Genomic DNA, 19,330 nt, shown 5'->3' on the forward strand with positions numbered 1-19,330 from the left:
TCAGCAGGGGTTCGGGGTTGGGGGGTGGACTGGAGGGGTGAGAGCGTGCGGAGGACAGGGAAGACACCAGGTGTGAGGTTTAGCATCCTAGAATGTTCTTTTCTGAGCTTTTCCGTTGGGGGGGTAGAAAACCTGTATGCATTGAAATTTTTCTCTGCATGTTAAGAAAGTTCAAAATGAATGATTTTTTCCCCCTCCCTCTCCCTTAATGCTTGTCTATTTTTGTCTTCATCTGAGATCCACTTTTCGAAAGAAAGCATTTGTATGCAGGAGCCAGACTTGTGCAAAAGAAAGTATGATAATTTTCGACTAAGCAAAGGTTGTTAATATGACCCCCATCTGTATAAAATGCTGACTTAACCATGAGTCATGAGGATTGTTCTTGGAGAGGCTTGCTGTTCTCCATGAGGAAGAAGATTAATAGGATGGATAAAAAGTTTCTGACATCACCAGAAAGGTGTCATAAAACAGCATTGCTATTTTGTCTTGCATTTTTGAGTCTGTTTATTACTTTGTGGCAAATTGAGAACAAAAGTGCCCGATCAATGCTGACTGAATATATTTATTTCAAGCTGAAGATAAAGGCACAGCCTCAGACTGACTCAGATAATAATATTGCTAGCTTTTGGAAATACTTGCACAGTTACTACATTAGAGCTTCACTTTTATCTGTCTTAACTACTGATTTCTTCACAAAATGGTTTATTTCTTTTTTGTTGTAAGAGTTTACCCCCCCCCCCCACTTGATTCTTCTCTGCAAAGGAGTAAGGATTGGGGAAAGGTAGTTTGCTGTTTAAAAATGTTCAAGAATTGCTGTGTTGAGTGGAGAGGGTGCTGCAATAAGACCTGATTTCTGATCATTATGCAGCCCACACAGCTGCTTGGAGGTGAAGGGAGGTGTCACTGAAACCGGATGTAAGAAGCACATGAGTGGGCAAGGCTGGTGACAATTTCTCCCGCAGGGCAGGCGCCACCAGCCGAGAGACTGCAGCCACACCCTGTGGTCTGAGCTGCAGTCCTGCAGGACCCAAGACTCCCCTTTGAGGAAATCTGCTTATCTTCTCTTAGAAGCGTCAAATGTATCCTTCCTTGTGCTCTAAACCAGTGAGAACTTCTGTTCGGCGCCAAGTACAGTCTAGACTCTAGCCAAGCCCGGGAGGAAGGGAGCAGATATCTCTGGGCGAGATTTATACTCCAGGCTGACCGAAAGAAGTTCAGTCGTGACAGTATCTGTCATGCACATCAGCTCTGTACTTTTTTTTTTTTAGTTATTTCTGCATATTTTTGTTCTTCCAAGGACAGGACCAATTTTTGTTTGTTACCCTTGTAATATTCATGGGTCATGGGTGCTCGATCGAGTCCTATTCTTTGCAACTCAATGGACTCCTCTGTCCATGGGATTCTCCAGGCAAGAATAGTGGAGTGGGTTGCCATTTCCTTCTCCAGAGATCTTCCCAACCCAGGGATCAAACCCACATCCCCCGATACTGGCAGGCAGATTCTTTACCACTGTGCCATCTTGGGGGGAGGTGCAACATTCATAACAGTGAATAATTACCAGCACCACACACTGATAGCCAGTACACAGATGTTAGTAATATATTTGTAGTAACTACAGGATAGCCCTCTTTTCCCCTGCCATTTAGCTGTCTTGGTATTCATTAATTAGTATCATAGCTAAAGGATGCAGAGAGAAAAACGATAATTAAATGTAAAATAAGACACTATGTGACTCACTCCGGCTAAGGACTGCTAGAAGGGGGTGTTAAAATGTCTTCATTAGGTTTTAAAATTTTTGTTTAATAGTGGATTTTAACGGGAGTGCTGTTGCGCATGTTGAGACATCTAATGAAGTGCTACTACATACAGCTGTGAACCTATGTAGGTTTTTATGGTCTCAGTTCATCTTTTTCACCTAGAAGTGAGTCATATCATTTCTGGTTGTTGCAGAGGTTGTAACTTTCTGCTGTAGTTTCCTAATACTTAAAAACTTGTTACATTAAAACTTGTTACATTGCTTGAAGATATAGTCTTGTGGCTTAGCAGTGTTTCTTCTAGTGTTGTTGTTCAGTCGCTAAATTGTGTTCGACTCTTTGTGACCCCATGAATTTCGGCAGGCCAGGCTCCCCTGTCCTTCTGTATCTCCCCAAGTTTGCTCAAATTCATGTCCATTGAGCTGGTGATGCTATCTAGCCATCTCACCCTCTGCCTCCCCCTTCTCTTTTTGCCTTTAATCTTTCCCAGCATCAGGGTCTTTTCTAATGAGTTGGCTTGTCTTATCAGGTGGCCAAAGTATTGGGACTTCAGCTTCAGCATCGGTCCTTCCAGTGAATATTCAGGGATGATACTGAATTCTTTTTTAATAGCACGAACAGGAGACTGCTTTAGCAGTCAGCTGTCCATTCTGCTTAGAGACTGGAAAAGTCAAGTTGTGATGATTCACTCCTGTGCTTTTCACAGGTGTGGGGGTTAAGAAGAGCCCATTGTTCAGACAGGAGGATCCCAGATAGCAGATAGCCTAAATTCCCTCTGTAGCCCACACAATAAATGCAGCAGATGGTATTGATTGGATGTTCTCTTTGCTCCCACAGTACCCTGCATTTTTCCATTACAATACATGACCTACTTTGTTATAATACTGTTTATATCATCTTTCCCTCTGGTACACAAACTCTAAGGGGGCTTATCTATCTTGTTTACTGCTATTTACCCAGTACTAGTGTGTCCTTTACGTGTGAATTCTCAATGCATTTCTGTATGAAATCATAAATACAGGAATCTCACCTCTCTGCTAGGTATAGTGGATGTTGCTTGCCACTTTGTAATCTTAGTTCCTTCTCTGGAGAGGATTTGGAGGTGGTCCCAAGACTGCTAGTTTGTCCATGACCCATCAATGTCTCTCTAATTCTCCCTTCCCGTCCCTCTCTGCCTCTTCCTCCCCTACCCACTACGGTATATTGCACCCAATTAAAAACTGTTAATTACCCTGGGAGTAGTGAGCTCACCCGTGGGACTGGACCTTCCTCTGATGTTCTAGTTCTGTAGGTCATGCCCACATGGACAGGAAGAGGCAGAATTAAGAGTCACTTCCATGTCTTTTTAGTCTAGAGTCTGTGCCTTTCTGGGGACCATCTTCCACATGTCGGGGTTGTTGAGGACGTTGCTGAGAACCTCCCTACACCGAACCAGCTCAGAATCATCCTGATTGTCAGAACAAAGTGTTAGTCACTCAGTTGTGTCCGACTCTATGTGATCCCATGGATTGTTGCCTCTGTCCCAGAAATTCTCCAGGCAAGAATACCGGATGGGTTGCCATTCCCTTCTCCAGGGCATCTTCCCAACCCAGGAATTAAACCCGGGTCTCCTGCCTTGCAGGCATACTCTTTACAGTCTGAGCCACCAAGGAAGCCCAGTTAGAACAAAGCTAAGTCTAAACTCATGTCTTGTAATCTCCCGAGCACATATCTTGTAAAAAACCTCCTTTTATGATCACTGTTTGATCTGTTTGAAATTTCTTATCAAATTCAAGGGACATATTTTTCCCTTTTCATCCCTGGGTCAAGAAGATCCCCTGGAGATGGAAATGGCAACCCACTCCAGTACTCTTGCCTGAAAAACTCCATGTACTGTCGATTGAGGAGCCTGGTAGGCTACAGTCCATGGAGTCACAGAGTCGGACATGACTGAGCGACTTCACTTCACTTCAAAGAGCAAGATATCAGAATTTCCCAAAATAGGAAATATGTGTGTACATGAATGATGAAAGCAGAATATTTAATCTCGTGCCCAAAAAGGGAAGGATGTTGCATCAACATCTTTTGCTGTGGGGAGGAATGAGTTTTCTGGGGGTTGTCCTGCAGAGGTAAAGTAATGTGAAGGTTGTTCAATAAAACAGAAATGTGTTTGAAGGGCCTGGATGTGTTCAGGGATTTAGTTAATATCAGTGGGTGGGATGGCAAAGCAATAATAGTTGTAATCTCTGTGCCTCTGAATAATTCACAGTCTGGTTAGACGGAGACAGGACTAATTGGTCAGGGATGTGAGATGAATCGTGCTTATCAGAGTGTGGATTGTTGGTGCGGAAGGAATGGAGAGAGTTGCTGAAATTGTGCTGTGACTGGGTGTGGTTTCATACAGCGTGTGGGTCCTGGGTCCAGCAAGCCTTTGGGTAGATTAGCTGAGAGTGTGAAGGAGTCATTAAGAAACTGTTCAGCAAGGATGTGAGGGTATGGAAGGCAGAGTTTGGAGAAATAATAGCCTGCATAGTTGCTCTGGTGCTGATCTCAGTCCATGGCACCATGGCCCACACAGAATCTCAAGTCAGAACCCTGAGAGTCCTCCAGATCCCCTGACGGCCCCACCTCCCACATCCGTCTCCCCTCCCCCACCAATCGCCAAGTCCTGCATATCTTGCCTCCTTAAGATTTCTTTGGATTCTTACCCTCCATTCATTCACTGTTCTGTACAGTCTCTCATCATGTTCCAGCCGAGTCCCTGAGATGCCTTCCCAGCTGATCTTCCCGGAACTTTGTGTTGTCAACCTCAAATATACCCTTTAAAAATGTAGCCAGAATAATCTAAATTGCATGTGTGATCACTTCCAGCTTAAAATCCCTTGGGGTTTCCCGCTGCCTCCTGGGGACTCAGAACCTACTTCTGAGCAGAGCACTCAGCCATCTGGCTGCCCCCTCCTTCTCCAGCCTCATCTCCAGAATGTCACCTGGTCGAGTCCCTCACTATCTGGCTGTTGGTCAAGCTGTCTCCTGTGTCCATGTCTTTGCTCGAGTTATTCATTCTGCCTGGAATGCATCCCATATTTTTTACCTGATTAACTCTAACACCTTTACCAAGGCCCAGGGCAGAAGCTGTTCCCTCTCAGGACACTCTCAGAACCTCCAGTTTGGTTTAGTGGCCATCCTTTGTATCCCTCATTTCTGTATTTGCACTTAGACGTGGTTTTTTGTTTTATTATCTTTTCTATGTCTCTGAGTTCCTCAAGCAATACGCTATGTGTCATATTCATCCTGTTTCTCTAGCACTGAACCCTGACACTCAGGATGCATTAGTTACACTATGGAAGTAAGGCCAGGTACATCCACGAAAGTTGGACTCAAACAGAGAAATTCTGAGCTTAGTGTTGTTGTTCAGTTGCTAAGTCATATCCAACTCTTTGTGACCCCATGGACTGCAGCACGCCAGGCTTCCTTGTCTTTCACTGGAGCTTGCTCAAACTCATATCCATTGAGTCAGTGATGCCATCCAACCATCTCATCCTCTGTTCCCCCCTTCTCCTCTTCCCCTCAATCCTTCCCAGTATCAGGGTCTTTTCCAGTGAGTCAGTTCTTCGCATCAGGTGGTCAAAGTATTGGAGCGTCAACTTCAGCAACAGTCTTTCCAATGAATATTCAGGGTCGATTTCCTTTAGTATAGACTGGTTTGATCTCCTTGCAGTCCAAGGGACTCTCGAGAGTCTTCTCCAACACCACAGTTCAAAAGCATCAATTCTTCATCACTCAGCCTTCTTTATGGTCCAGCTGTCACATGCCTACATGACTACCAGAAAAACCTTAGCTTTGACTATATGGACCTTTGTTGGCAAAGTGATGTCTCTGCTTTTTAATACACTGTCTAGGTTTGCCATAGTTTTTCTTCCAAGGAGCAAGCATCTTTTTATTTCATGGCTGCAGTCATGGTCCACTGTGATTTTGGAGCTCAGGAAAAGAAAGTCTGTCACTGTTTTCACTTTTCCCCCTTCTGTTTCTCAAGAAGTGATGGGACTGGATGCCGTGATCTTAGTTTTTTGAATGTTGAGTTTTAAGCCAGCTTTTCACTCTCCTCTTTCACCTCATCAAGAGGCTCTTTAGTTCCTCTTTGCTTTAAACTTTGCTTTGAGTTTAATGTGGTGTTGAAATAGAGAGACAGAAAGAGACAGTGAGAGAGAGAGGAGCTATTTCAGTATCACTCTATTGAGAAGATGAACATGATCTGGAAGAGATAGGAGCATGGCGATCTGTAAGGCAATAGCATAAAGAAATCCCTTTTAATTCTCTAATTCTTGATTGATGGTAGTAGGGGCCTTGTCTTAATCATCTGTGAAATCCAGTGCTGAGCAGGGCCTGGTGTGGGGTAGCTAAATTAAAATGAATTTCTCCCCTCATTTCTACCTAGTATATCTGTAGCTAGCTAGCTAGACTTCAGAAAGTTATCATCTTGTATTTGGAGAACCTTAATTTGTAACAGCTTAGGAAAGCCATTTGTAAGATCGTTCGGGCATTGCTCACTGTCCATCAGTCTTCAAATTAAGGTAGCTCTGGTATGTGGGCTGGTGGAATGCTTTTCCCCAGGACATGGATGCTAGTAATGGCCACACAGCTCCAGCAGGACTAAGATCTTGATGGATGAGGGCTGGCTGGTAGTAATTATTTCTTCTCTAAGAATCCCTGGGGGAGCTGCCCGCACACAGGAACCTCTCTAGCTCAGAAGCTGCAAGATATTGGGTCCTACTTCCAGTATCTTTGCAAGTAGCCAAGAGAAATCTGTCTTTACCTTCTTATGAGGTAATGCTGTTTCCTGCACCGCAGCCCCCTAACTTGTTAAATGGCTGGTACACCCTTTCTGGCCCCAGAAATGTGCAAGGTAGCAGCAGGGTACAGTGTTTTATATCCTGTTTAAAGTGGTGGTCTAAAAACGGTGCTCTCAGCTTATTCATACAACTCACCTAGGTACCTGTATATACTAGTATTAATGCCATTTTAAAAAGCCATTGTAATCTGTAATTACACTATATTACTTAACCAATTCTTCATCAATACTGCAGGTTTTATGACCACACGTTCACGTTATGATGTCTGATTGCCCTCACAGACTCTTCTTATTTCCTTGCTAAAAGTGGACCATCCCACACAGAGGAACTGTGTTTTCTTTACAGTTTTATTTTTGCCCTTCTCCCCTGCCACACCCTATTTCCTTTCTTCACCTTCATCATCATAGCCCAGAGACGAGTATGAATTGTAAAAGTGTCATGTTCACATCGGCCCCCTGGTTTGGCGTCTTGGTTAAATTTCTTTCTCTGTGTGCATTTTTCACACTCTTTTTCTTTCTGTCATTAATTATCATTTTCATGGCAAGACCTCTTCTTCAGTCAATCCCAGGGTTAGGAAGGGAGAAGGAAATGGCAACCCACTCCAGTATTCTTACCTGGAGAATCCTGTGGACACAGGAGCCTGGAGGGCTGCTGTTCATAGGGTCACACAGAGTCAGACATGACTGAAGCGACTTAGCATGCATGCATGCATTGGGGAAGGAAATGGCAACCCGCTCCCATGTTCTTGCCTGGAGAATCCCAGGGATGGAGGAGGCTAGTGGGCTGCTGTCTGTGGGGTCGCACAGAGTCGGACACGACTGAAGCGACTCAGCAGCAGCAGCAGGGTTGGGAAATCCTTGTTCAAAGCACATGTCTCAACGTCAGGATTTCATCAACTGCTCTCCTACTTCTTTTTTTACTTCCCCAGTCCAACATGATGAATTAAACTTGACCAAAGCAGAGAATTCAGGAAGAGGTTAGAAGAAAATTGTCCTCTCTTGCTTAGCACCCTACCCCACCACAGCCTTACAATTTATTTTAGAATCTTCCTAAGGGGAGGGAAAAGCTAAATCGAACTCATTTGTCTTCTTAAATGACAGAATCTCAAGCTCAACAAGGAGGCCTGGAGTGCTGCAGTTCATGGGGTCACAAAGAGTCAGACAGGACTTAGCAATTGAACAGCAAGTTTTATATTTATCCTGTTTCAGTTCATCAAATTTTAGGAGCTAAGGTCTGATCTCATTCCTGAAAAGTGTCAGACAAAACGAGTGTGCAAAGCTGGCTAAAATAGCCCAGATAAGAGAACTTGTGGATATTGAGAAATGCTTGGTGTTTTGGCTAAAAGTACTTTTAATTTCATAGATTGGTAAAAAAAAAAAAAAAAAAAAGACCAGTTTAAAAAGAAAACATGGAAAAAAGTGAGCACTTCTTTTAGCAGCCAAATTTATTGTGTATGTTTCAAGTATTTGTTTACTTTATCAAGCATCATGGGAATTTCTCACACTTGGCCTGTGCTATGCCATGCTCAGTAGGGTCCAAGTCTTTGAGACCCCATGGACTGTGGCCTGCCAGACTCCTCTGTCTGTGGAATTTTCCAGGCAAGAATACTGGAGTGACTTGCCATTTCCTACTCCAGGGGATCGTCCTAACTCAGGGATTGAACCTGCGCCTCTTGCATGTCCTGCATTGGCAAGATTCTTTAGCATTGAACCACCTAGGAAGCCCTCATATTTGCCTACCACTTTGTAGATTTTTAAGTATTTTTACATTAGTTATTTCACTTGGTAGTGAATCATCTCTTCAAATTGAATAAATATAGCTCTACTTTTTTGCACTTGGGTGACCTGTATTGATTTTTTTTTTCAATATTGAACCTTTTCTATTTGTTTTTCAGGGTCCTGAGTTCATTTAAGGAGACAGTCTTAAAGCAAGAGAAGAAAAAGAAGTGGTTGGACCTCTGGGAGATTAACTCCAGGATTGCTGTGAGTGCCTGGGACTCGGCGATCGTCTGTCACTTGAAAGAACTGGAGAATTTCAAGTATGTTTTCTGGAGTGGTCTAGGGCCGCACCGCGCCAGACACAAGAGTCTCCTGCGGTGGTTCCACCCTCAAGGGAAGCCATGGCCGCCTCCAGGGCAGCCTCGAGGGGCCCTCGGGACATCGCCAACGTGATGCAGAGGCTGCAAGGTAAAAAAATGCTTCGAGGGTTTTTGGTTTTATTTTATTAGCGGCTCTAAATTTGTAATACTGACTTACCTCTGATTCTTTCCAAATTTGCTTGCCTTTTTATTCAATTTTATGAAACTGCAGCAAGGGAATAACAATGATGGCTTTTATCCTAGTGTTTTCAGACTAGTATCCATGCTATTTTAAGATGCGTGGATGTCTTCTTTAAATAGAAAAAAAGACAAAGCTCCTGTTTTGGTTTTGTGTCTGGATGAGTGTGACCTTAATGGCTCTTAGACCAGTGTCCACATGGGAATTCCGAGTTATTGGCAAACTGTCCTTCAATAAACGATGAAGATGCCGCGCCATGACAAGCCCCTGATAAGGATATCATGACTGTGGTGAGCAGTTAACTGTGTGCTAAAGTCAAGTGGTTCACTTATCCCAGGGAGAAAGCTCTTAGACATTTAGAAAGTCTGTAAGTAAAAAGAGACAGAGTGATCCAGAGGGGTCACGGGATGTGATGAGGTTAATGACTAGTAGCCCTGGATGGACTGGAACCACGTCCCTCATCTGTGTTCTTTTTCGGACAGCAAACTGTTTTACAGAAGAGAGTTAGCAGTGAAATGTTATGGCAGCTGATAGACGAATGTTTAATTCTGCATTTTCTTTAATATGTGTATTCCTGGAATCATTAAGAAAATCATGTACGCATATATTAAAATACTGCGACTTTGTTACAGTCATCCGTTCTCTCAGACTTCACGTGGCTATTTTCAGGATATAAAAATACCCATACTTAGCAAGGTTTTGCTCTAATCTTTGTCGAGAGAACTTGAACATAATGCAGTAGCTTGGCTTTTAGGTTTTCTAGTGTCTCCAGCCAGTGAGCATGTGGTTTGGCATCATAGCCATCACATTAAGTGGGAAAGCCCGACTTTCCTTGCTAGTAATGCATTTAATGTACATTGTGGTCATTTCCAGTTGGGCACTTCTGACTTTCAAATACAGACCGAACTGCTCCATCTGGGTGTTCGAGGCCCGGTACATGCTTCCAGTTATAGAAAATCCGTGATCAGTGGAGCTGAATGTCTTCCTTGCCTGGACAGAGACCAGCAATCTGACTGAAGCAGTCAGATGCAGTCGTGTGACCCCCCCAACCCACATTTGTCTGCCTGGGCTGGTTTGTGATGCATTGGTGCAAGCGGCATTTGTTTCACGTTGATTATTGAAAAATCCCACCTGTCCTGCTGGAAAGAACCTGGTTGGCTGAAAGACTGATCATTGCTTAGTATGTGCAGAAACCTCCTCTGGAGGCTGAAAAAACCTCCGCTTGGGTCTGTCCATTGCCAACGATCTGCAGTTTAAGTTGTGTATCTTTTCTTTGGCGGATGGAACACTGAACTTGGAGTTCCAGTCCGCTGTCTATGTCTGCCTGGGTGCAAAGGACTGAACCATTTTGTGCCTCAGTAACCTCAGCTTCAAAATGATGGATTGATAAGCGAAAGTGTGAGGAAGATAATTAGGTAATAAAGCAGATTATCCTTTGAGTGATTAAATGTGAGATTTCTCTGGATAAGATACATATTGACAACAATGGAAAGTTGTAGATAGTACATTTCAAAACACTTGATTTAGAATCAGATTGTGGTCCTATGAACATGCTAGCTCTTTATACTTACTTTGGTTTGAATGAAAGTTCTTTTATTAAGGTAGTGGTTGGGGATGAGAGGAGAAAAAAAATATACATGCCTCAGTGTTTTATTTTATTTACTTTTTGTAGTGTAGCAACAAGAATGAAGTTGGAGGGTATTCTGCTAAGTGAAATAAATCAGACAGAGAAAGACAATTGCTATAGGATATTACTTATATGTGGGATCTAAACAACTGCAACAGACTATGGATATAACAAAAAAGAAGCAGACTCACAGATATAGAGAGGAAATTAGTGGTTACCAGTGGGGAGAAGGCAGAGGGGAGGGGCAGGATAGGGCCAGGAGAGTAAAAGCTACAAACTGCTATGTAGAAAATAAGAAATCTACAAGGATGTATTGTAGCCCACAGGGAAATTAGCCTGCGCTTTATGATAGCTATGGATGGAGTCGACAGTGGCCTGCCACTGTCCAAACTGGGGTCAGGGGCTTGGTAGCAGTGATCTTGGGAGGCGTGGTGTGTTGGCATAAGTCCTCTTAAAGGAGGTCAGCATTAGCCCTAGAGTCTGCAGACTCCAGGACTGGGCTGCCTCAGGCCAAACTACAGGGAGAGAACACAGCCCCAGCCAGCAGCAGAAAATTGGATTTACAGAGCATGGCCCTGTCCACCAGGGCAAGACCCACAGGCAGTCTCTCCCACCAGGAAGATGGAGTATCACCTTTAAAAACTGTGAGTCACCATATTATATACGTATGATATATAGCATTGTTTAGTGACTATGCTTCAGTAGAAATATTTAATTAAGGTAATGTTTAGGGGTGAGAGTCGAGAGAAGGGTACCATGCCTCAGTGTTTTGTTTGCTCTTGTGGGTGGGGCCATAAGTGAGAGGTGAGTGAAGTGTGGGAAAGTCCTGGAGCCCCACCCTCACCCCACCCTACGCCTGTGATGATAAATGTCCTAATGCACATCTAGGGAGCCCACTTGCAAAAGGTGGGCTGTTTTCACCTTGCTTCGCCCTCTCACGATTGTTGGCAAGCTCCGTGAAATAATAGACAAAAGTGCTTTTAAAGCTACGAACACTGTCGCATGACAAACTGTCCCAATAGTCATGGAAGAAAATTGGATGAGAAGATGCAAGTCTAACGGCTTGTCACACATTGGGCTCATCACGCAAACTTGGGGAGGAATGTTAACTTTTTAATATATTCTGTACTGTATAAAGCTAGTCATTATATTACATAATGGACTATACTTGCTGTATAATTTTTTTTCCTTTGTAGTATTAGAAGAGTTATAACATGTCTTAAGGGTACCTGACACATTTGGAATAGTAGATCTTACAATTCAGGAAAGAAAATTCCTTTGCACTAGGTATCATTAACTTTTAGCATCAAGTACTTCATAAAATAGGTTAATTGGTGACAGTGAAATGTAAGGTCTGCTCAGCTACAAGATGCTACGAATCTCACCTGCATTAGTGGAAGCCAAATGGCAGAGGTGGAAGGAAAGTTGATCAGGAGCACTTCTCTGCTAAGCTACTGATATCCTGGGTTAATTCTGCTGATTCAGCCAGAAAGGTCTCCTTCTCATCTCAGCTCTCACTGCGTTCTACTGTTGCTCTGAGCCCAGACAAGAGTCAGCCTCCTCTGATGGAGGAGAACTGTCTTCCTCCAGGGGTACAGAGTAACTGTTCTTGCCTGTTAGAATCTCCAAACCAGTGATCAAGATCCTAATAATAAACCAGGGTGGGGGTGCTGCCATTATTGCCCAGATAATTAAGACAAATGAGTGAAATTTCTTTGAGGAAAAGTAAATTTCTTTTGGGCTTCTCTGGTGACTCAGATGGTAAAGAATCTGCCTGCAGTGCGGTAGACCTAGGTTCAATCCCTGGGTCGGGAAGATCCCCTGGAGAAGGGAATGGCTACCCACTCCAGTATGCTTGCCTGGAGAATCCCATGGGCAGAAGAGCCTGGTGGGTTATAGTCCATGGGATCGCAAAGAGTGAGACACCATTCTTTTATCATATACTCTTATTTCTATTAACTTAAATAGAATCAGAGTTACTACTAGTATTTTCAAAGTTCAAATCCATAAGAACATTCTTCTAGAATCCTTGTTACTTTGCCTGGATAGATTATCCACATAACTAAATTTTGTTTGTTTTTTTTTCCCCCCTCTCTTGGTTTTATTGTCATATCAGCTCCATGAATAACTAATAAAAAGTATGGATGTCTGAATAATGGATGTCGCTTTTCTCTCTCACTTATTTAGTTTACACTCATAATTGTTGTCTGGTTTTTTTGTTTTAGTTTTTGTTTCCAGTGCTAGGAAATTAAAGCACACGCACAGATTGCGACATAAATTAGCTCCTACTGGAGCAGTTCAGTATTTCACCTTTGCCAATATTTGTGCTTGTTTGGGCTTAATGTTTTAGTCTGGGATCCTGAATTATGGATAAGCAGGCAGACTGCAATGCAGAGTTTCATTTGCTGTTATAAGAAAAATGAATGTTTCTGTAACTTTCATCAATTTAAATATAAGCATTTTAATATTTAAATAAAGGAAAATAGTAGACACTGGCATAGTACAGGGCATTAAATTTTAATTGCACATAATATGTACATACATTTTCTGCTCTTAAAAAACTTACTGTTGTTGTTTAGTTGCTAAGTCATGTCTGACTCTTTGTGACCCCATAGACTGTAGCCTGCCAGGCTCCTCTGTCCATGGAATTTCCCAGGCAAGAATACTGGAGTGGGTTGCCATTTCCTTTTCCAGGGGATCTTCCTGACTCAGGGGTTGGACCCATGTCTCCTGCATTGGCAGGAGGATTCTTTACCACTGAGCCACGCAGGAAACCTAAAGGCTTACCAAGGGAATCTGTTTAACAGGTAGCTCATGGAGTCACTTTAGTTTATGGTGGTGGTTTAATTGCTAAGTCATTTCCTACTCTTGCAACTGCATGGACTGTAGCCTGCCTGGCTCCTCTGTCCATGAGATTCTCCAGGCAAGAATACTGGAGTGGGTTGCCATTTCCTTCTCCAGAGGATCTTCCTAACCCAGGAATCAAACCCAGGTCTCCTGCATTGCAGGCAGATTCTTTACCGACTGACCTACAAGGGAAGCCCAATCTTCCCAACCCAGGGATCGAACCTGCATCTCTTACATCTCTAGCATTGGCAGGTGTGATCTTTACCACTAGAGCCACCTGGGAAGCTACTTTTGTTTATAATCACATCTGAAAAAGTAAACGTTGAACTGTTCAGAGCATAAATTTTTTTAAGATAGTGACAAGAGGTTCAGACTTTTGTCACTTTCTCTAGGGATTCTGCATAATGTTTGCTTTAAAAGGGTTCCTTGATTGACTTCTGTCAATTACATTGTTTTCATTTGAAGATCATCTAGAAAGATTTTTATGTAAAGTATCAGTGTTGATTATTTCAAGGCAGAGTAACATTCATGTGACTTGGTAGAGCAAGAGATACATGCCAGAGAAGACCAGATGGGCATGCTAGGGTGTCACATGGGGATCAGTTTAATAAAAAAGGATTGTTGATTGTAAGGTTAAACTTTGATTTTTTTTTTTTTTTTTTGGCTATGCTGGGTCTTTTTTGGTGCGAGGGCTTTTCTCTAGTTTTGGAGAATGGGTGCTGCTCCCTAGTTGTGGTGAGCAGGCTTCTCGTTGCAGTGGCTTCTCTTGTGGAGCACAGGCTCTAGGGTGCTCGGGTTTCGGTACTTGCCACACGTGGACTCAGTCGTTGCACTTCCTGGGCTCCGGAACACAGGCTCAATTATTGTGGTGCTCGGGCTTATTAGGTGCTCCACGGAATGTGGGATCTTCCCAGACCAGAGATCAGACCTCAAAGCCGTGTCTCCTGCGTTGGCAGCTGGACTGTTCACCACTGAGCCACCAAGGAAGGCCCTAAGCTTTGATTTTTAAACATTGTGAATAAATTCAAAGAGAAACATGAGGAAGGGGGGTAACATTTACTTTTGGAGATATATCTATGAAATTTGCTAACTGTTCAAAAAACATAAGCATGACCTTCCCCTAAAATTGTTTTGAGGAGCAATGTTAAACTTTTTTGGCTACATATAGTATTTTCTACAGATACTATTTTATGTTCATTTTCCTGTTTAAATTAAAAGACCTCAGACTAAAAAAAAAAAAAAAAAGATGACTGAATAATAGAATAACCTATTTTCTGTTAACTTCACATTAAATATTGTGTGAAGAGTAAAAGTTTGTCATCTTGTAACAATTCTGATTTTCTATAGTGCCCTGAAGATGAAGTCTTATACCTTGTTACTCTGACTTAATGACTCCTCTTATTAAAGTACAAAGTAGTGTCAAAGATCCATTTATCACATCTAGGTTGAACTTCTTCTTTTAATTTAATCTCTTTCTTCCTATAATGGAGATTATATGGTAGCATCTCAAAGTTAAATATAACACAAAGCTTGACACAAAACAGTGATACTTTGGAACATATGAGTTCAATAACTATTTGATGAATGAATAGATAAATCATGATCTCTAAATTAAAGAACTGAAGATGAAATTAGTCAAAACATATGCTGAAACAAAGGAAGAAATCATTTAAGTTGTATCCTACTTTATTTACCTTCTTTTAAAAAATCTTTTTCAGAGTTTTAATCAGAATTGGGTTTTGACCATAAAATAATTTTAAGGACACATGTCCAACCTGAGTGGGTGACTATATTGACCCCTCAGATATGTGCATGATTTTTATAATTACTGTGCTTTAAACACATGTTTCCTTCCTAAAGATATATTACATCCTCCTGTTACTTTTAAATGTATCACAGTGTTTACACTTGTATAATGCCCTGTCCTGGAAGCCTTTCCTTTTGCAGAACTTTTTCATGTACTGTACATTATGGAGAAACTGCCTGGGGCTTTCAGGATGTTTAAAGATCTGTAAAAATATGGACTCTCAAATAGAGAAAGAAAACTGCTAAATCAAAATTAACAAGGGTTTACAAATGCTAAAATTATGTGAACTAGTCAGATGTAAATCCAGCCAATTCAAAAATTATTTATGTATAAATATATTTGACATGGGGTGTGGCTGCACTTTCTTGCTATTGATACAGTGTAGCAGGCCTTTAAACATACGGGTTTCTAAGGCTGACGAATAAAACATAAAATATTCCTGCACTTTGCCTACAAATTAATTCTCATTAACATACTCCTAATTTTGCTACATTCATGATGAAATTCTTCCTAGACTTTTGGTCTCACTATCAGATCCCAACTTCTTGGCTTGGCATCCTATTCTAATTCCATCTTAACTGTCTAGCATGTGTCTCCTCTGAATCCCCTAACTATCCCCAGATGTCTGTCAAATGACACTAGCTGTGCTCTCAAGATGTGTGACTTTTCTGTCTCCTGCTGGGACAGTTTTGGGAAAGACTACACCTAAAACTCCACTTATCTTCAAGGCCCAATCTAAACACAGTGTCCGCGATGAAGACCTAATGCCAATGCAATCGGAAACTCTCTGCCCTCTTTCTAAATACCCTGTTGCACTATTATGTCCATTGTTTGGTACTGCTTTGCATTATGTTACATGTGGTGTCCAATCCACCCACTCAGAGGATAAACACCTTGAAGGCAGAAGGTAGGTCAAATTCATGCCGCTGCCCTTTACATTGATAGCACAGTGCACTTCATAATGTGGATGCTTCATAAGTATCGTTTGAGAGCATATAATATAAATACTTAACATCGTACTGATTTTCAATAGTGGAAGCGGGGAGACCTGGAGAGTCATCTCTGGTAAGTCAAAAGAGATAAGAATGGTTTTGATAGATATTGAACAGTGGATAGAGAAGTGAGAATCTAGATATAGTTTGAAAGTAAAGCCGAAAGATTTTGCTGATGGATTGGAGGTCATTTGTGAGAGAAGAGTGAAGGGTAGCCCCTTCGTTTTTCATCTGGAAATGAGGAAAGACATAAGACTGTTGGGAACAAGGTTGAGAAAAAGAGTCAAGAGCTTTGGGGGGACATGTTTCATTTTAGATGGTTGGTGGACCTTCAGGACAGTAATTGAGCGTCTATGATTGGAGAGGTCAAGAGAGAAGACACAGCCGGGGGAAAAAAAAAGCATTTGGAAATCGTAGGCACCCATAGTTTTTAAAGCTGTGAGATGGGCTGATTCCACCCAGGGAGCAAGAACGGATAGAAAAAAGGTTAGAGAAATAGAACACCCAGCATTGGGAGTTGAGGAGAGCCCCACATCAGAGACTGGGGGCTGCAGCCTATGTGGTCAGAAAAAAGAAAACAGAAGCTGAGTGGAGAGAGTTCAAGGAGGGGGTGATCAGCCGTGTTCTCACCGTTAATGCTCTTATTATGTGCAGGATTCATTGTTTATAGTATATAAAAAGATTGTGTGTTTTCTTATACATAAATATCAAGCCCGAGTTGGTGCAAGGACATATGCATATAGTTTCAAAATCATTTCTGGAAGAATAAGAGAATGGTCCTGTGTGTTGCCCATAGAGAGTTACAAGGTTCTTGGAAGTTCATTGGATACGAGCAATTCCTTAAGTATTAATGAAATCTAATTCTGTATTGATGTTGAGCCCAATCAAAACTGCATCCTAAGGATAAAATAGCTCTCACTCAGACTCTAATCAGTTCTCCTTCCTCATGGAGTTGGCGGCCCTGCTGTCAAGGGAGGATTGTCCTCGTGAGAATGGTGCGCCCACTGATGCCGTTTTGGATGCTTGTGTGTGACTCTTATGTCTCAGCACGCCTCCTCCACTGGTAATCTCCACTTGCCTCCCTTGGCTTTATCTCTCTAGATTCATTCCACATAGCAAAACATAGCATTCCCCTCATGTTTTGGAGAAAGTCTTTATGGAGTCGATGTCATCTCTTTTCATTGCTTTGGTCATTGTTGAGTTAGCTTGGGACTTAATAAAAATATGATTTTAGGGGTGTTTGTATTGGAGGAGGAAATGGCAACCCACTCCAGTGTTCTTGCCTGGAGAATCCCAGGGACGGGGAAGCCTGGTGGGCTGCCATCTATGGGGTCGCACAGAGTTGGACATGACTGAAGCGACTTAGTAGCAGCAGCAGCAGTATTATCTGAAACATTGTGATGATTCTGGGATTTTCCACCAAGACTGTGGTGATAGATTGTTGTTATCTAGTTGCTGAGTCTTGCCCTCTTGCCCCACTTTCCCAAGGCAAAGGCAATGAGCACTTCCATAGCTGTTTCATTCAATAGTGGTCTGTTGTTATTTGGTCACTGAGTCATGTCCAACTCTTTGCAACCCCGTGGACTGTAGCCCACCAGGCTCCTCCGTACATGGGATTTTCCAGGCAAGAGTACTGGAGTGGGTCACCATTTCCTTCTCCAGGGGATCTTCCTGACTCAGGGATTGAACCCTGGTCTTCTGCTTGGCAGGCGACTTCTTTACCGCTGAGCCACTTGGGAAGCCCTTCCCCCAAATGCTGTAACTGAATTTGGGAAACCTATGTTTGCATTTAGGGGAATTCTTTCAGTAACTGTGCTGGTAGCTATTTAACCCTACCTGTGCTGAGTCAGACCTGGGGTCGTGTGTTGTTCTTTATAAGAAAAGTTCAGGTGTCCTTGAGCTTAAGACTTTTATGAATGTATAATTTAGGAAATAGATACTGATACAGGGAAAAATGCTAGACTTTAAATGTCATGTGATAAGTTCCTCGTATATCATAAGAGCCTTACAAAAATAATTCACACACCCTAGGTTATTGTTTTTCTCTTATATTTTCCTTCTAATTGGAGCTAATGAGAAATGTTGACACATATTTTTATGTTATTCACACCTAAATACATAGTTCTTGATCATTGCATGGCATTTTGTAATTTAATTAAGCAACTGTTAATCATAGGATTCAGTTCTCAAACATTCACTTAGTTTAGAAGTTACCATGTAAGAATCTATGCAGTTTTGCCATGATTCTAAGGAAAGGCAAATAGTAATTTTCTGTTTGTCTTACTCAAATCAATGAATGTGAATAACAGGGAAATGAAGGAATTGACATCTGCCTCAAGCAGGGTCAGAGACAGATGTTTTATGTAATGTTTTTAATTCCTTGGATGTAGTAAAGTCTGCTTTAGTATTTTTTAAATGGGGTTTCTATGGTAACCTATGTTCTTTTTCCCCCCATTGTTTGTCATGACCTCTTGGAGTAAAAACAAACAACTTCCTTCCTCTGCTGGTATTAATATTTCATGTTTAGTAAACATGGGTCTCCACCCATGTTTTTAAAAAGTGACTTACCTTGAACGATACAGTTGTTCTCCATTCTTTTGCGTCCCTTCTCCTCACATGTGTCACCAACATTGTTCACATGACCTTTTGAATCCCTTTTATCTATTTATTCTTTATTATACTGATGACTTGTTTTCAGGACTTATCTTGTGAGTTTTCTGTTGTTGTTGTTACTGATGTTATTATTTTATGAGCCGTGGTATTCATGCTGCCAAGAATTACACTAATTACATACTCATGGTCACATTTTCATCTTCTTTGCTTCTTTGAGAGTTCTCAAAAATTATCTCATTTTATCCCATTGTGGTTGATATGTGCATTCATTGCTCTAGTATTGAACAGAAAAACAGAATTCTTACCCAGAAATCTGGGAGTTAAACTCCACTGTACCCTAGATATCATGATGACAGAGATCGTTCAAAGTACAACTCCAAGTGGATCTTTCCCCCTGTTTAAAAGCCTACAGTGTCTTTGGACTTCCCTGGTGGTCCAGTGGTTAAGACTTTGCTTTCCAGTGCAGGGGGTGCAAGTTTGATTCTTGGTCAGGGAGCAAAGATCCCATGTGCCTCTGAAGCCAAAAACTCAGAACATAAACAACAGAAGCAATATTATAACAAATTCAATAATGACTTAAAGAAA

At 41.9% G+C, this 19,330-nt stretch overlaps 1 protein-coding gene across 8 annotated transcripts in view; it reads left to right on the forward strand.

The window, feature by feature from the left end:
- The window catches only part of SYNE1 (spectrin repeat containing nuclear envelope protein 1), a 471,391-nt gene that overhangs the window by 1,476 nt on the left and 450,585 nt on the right, over window positions 1–19,330 (forward strand). For all 8 annotated transcript variants that reach the window (XM_065931098.1, XM_065931099.1, XM_065931094.1 and 5 more), the window contains exon 2: window positions 8,478–8,769. In XM_065931098.1, coding sequence (XP_065787170.1) covers window positions 8,703–8,769 — 67 coding nt within the window. In that variant the 5' untranslated portion in view covers window positions 8,478–8,702. The remainder of the gene's footprint in view (window positions 1–8,477; window positions 8,770–19,330) is intronic.

This window comes from Muntiacus reevesi, chromosome 3 (assembly GCF_963930625.1).
Source record: "Muntiacus reevesi chromosome 3, mMunRee1.1, whole genome shotgun sequence".
In the NCBI taxonomy this organism is placed as follows: domain Eukaryota; kingdom Metazoa; phylum Chordata; class Mammalia; order Artiodactyla; family Cervidae; genus Muntiacus; species Muntiacus reevesi.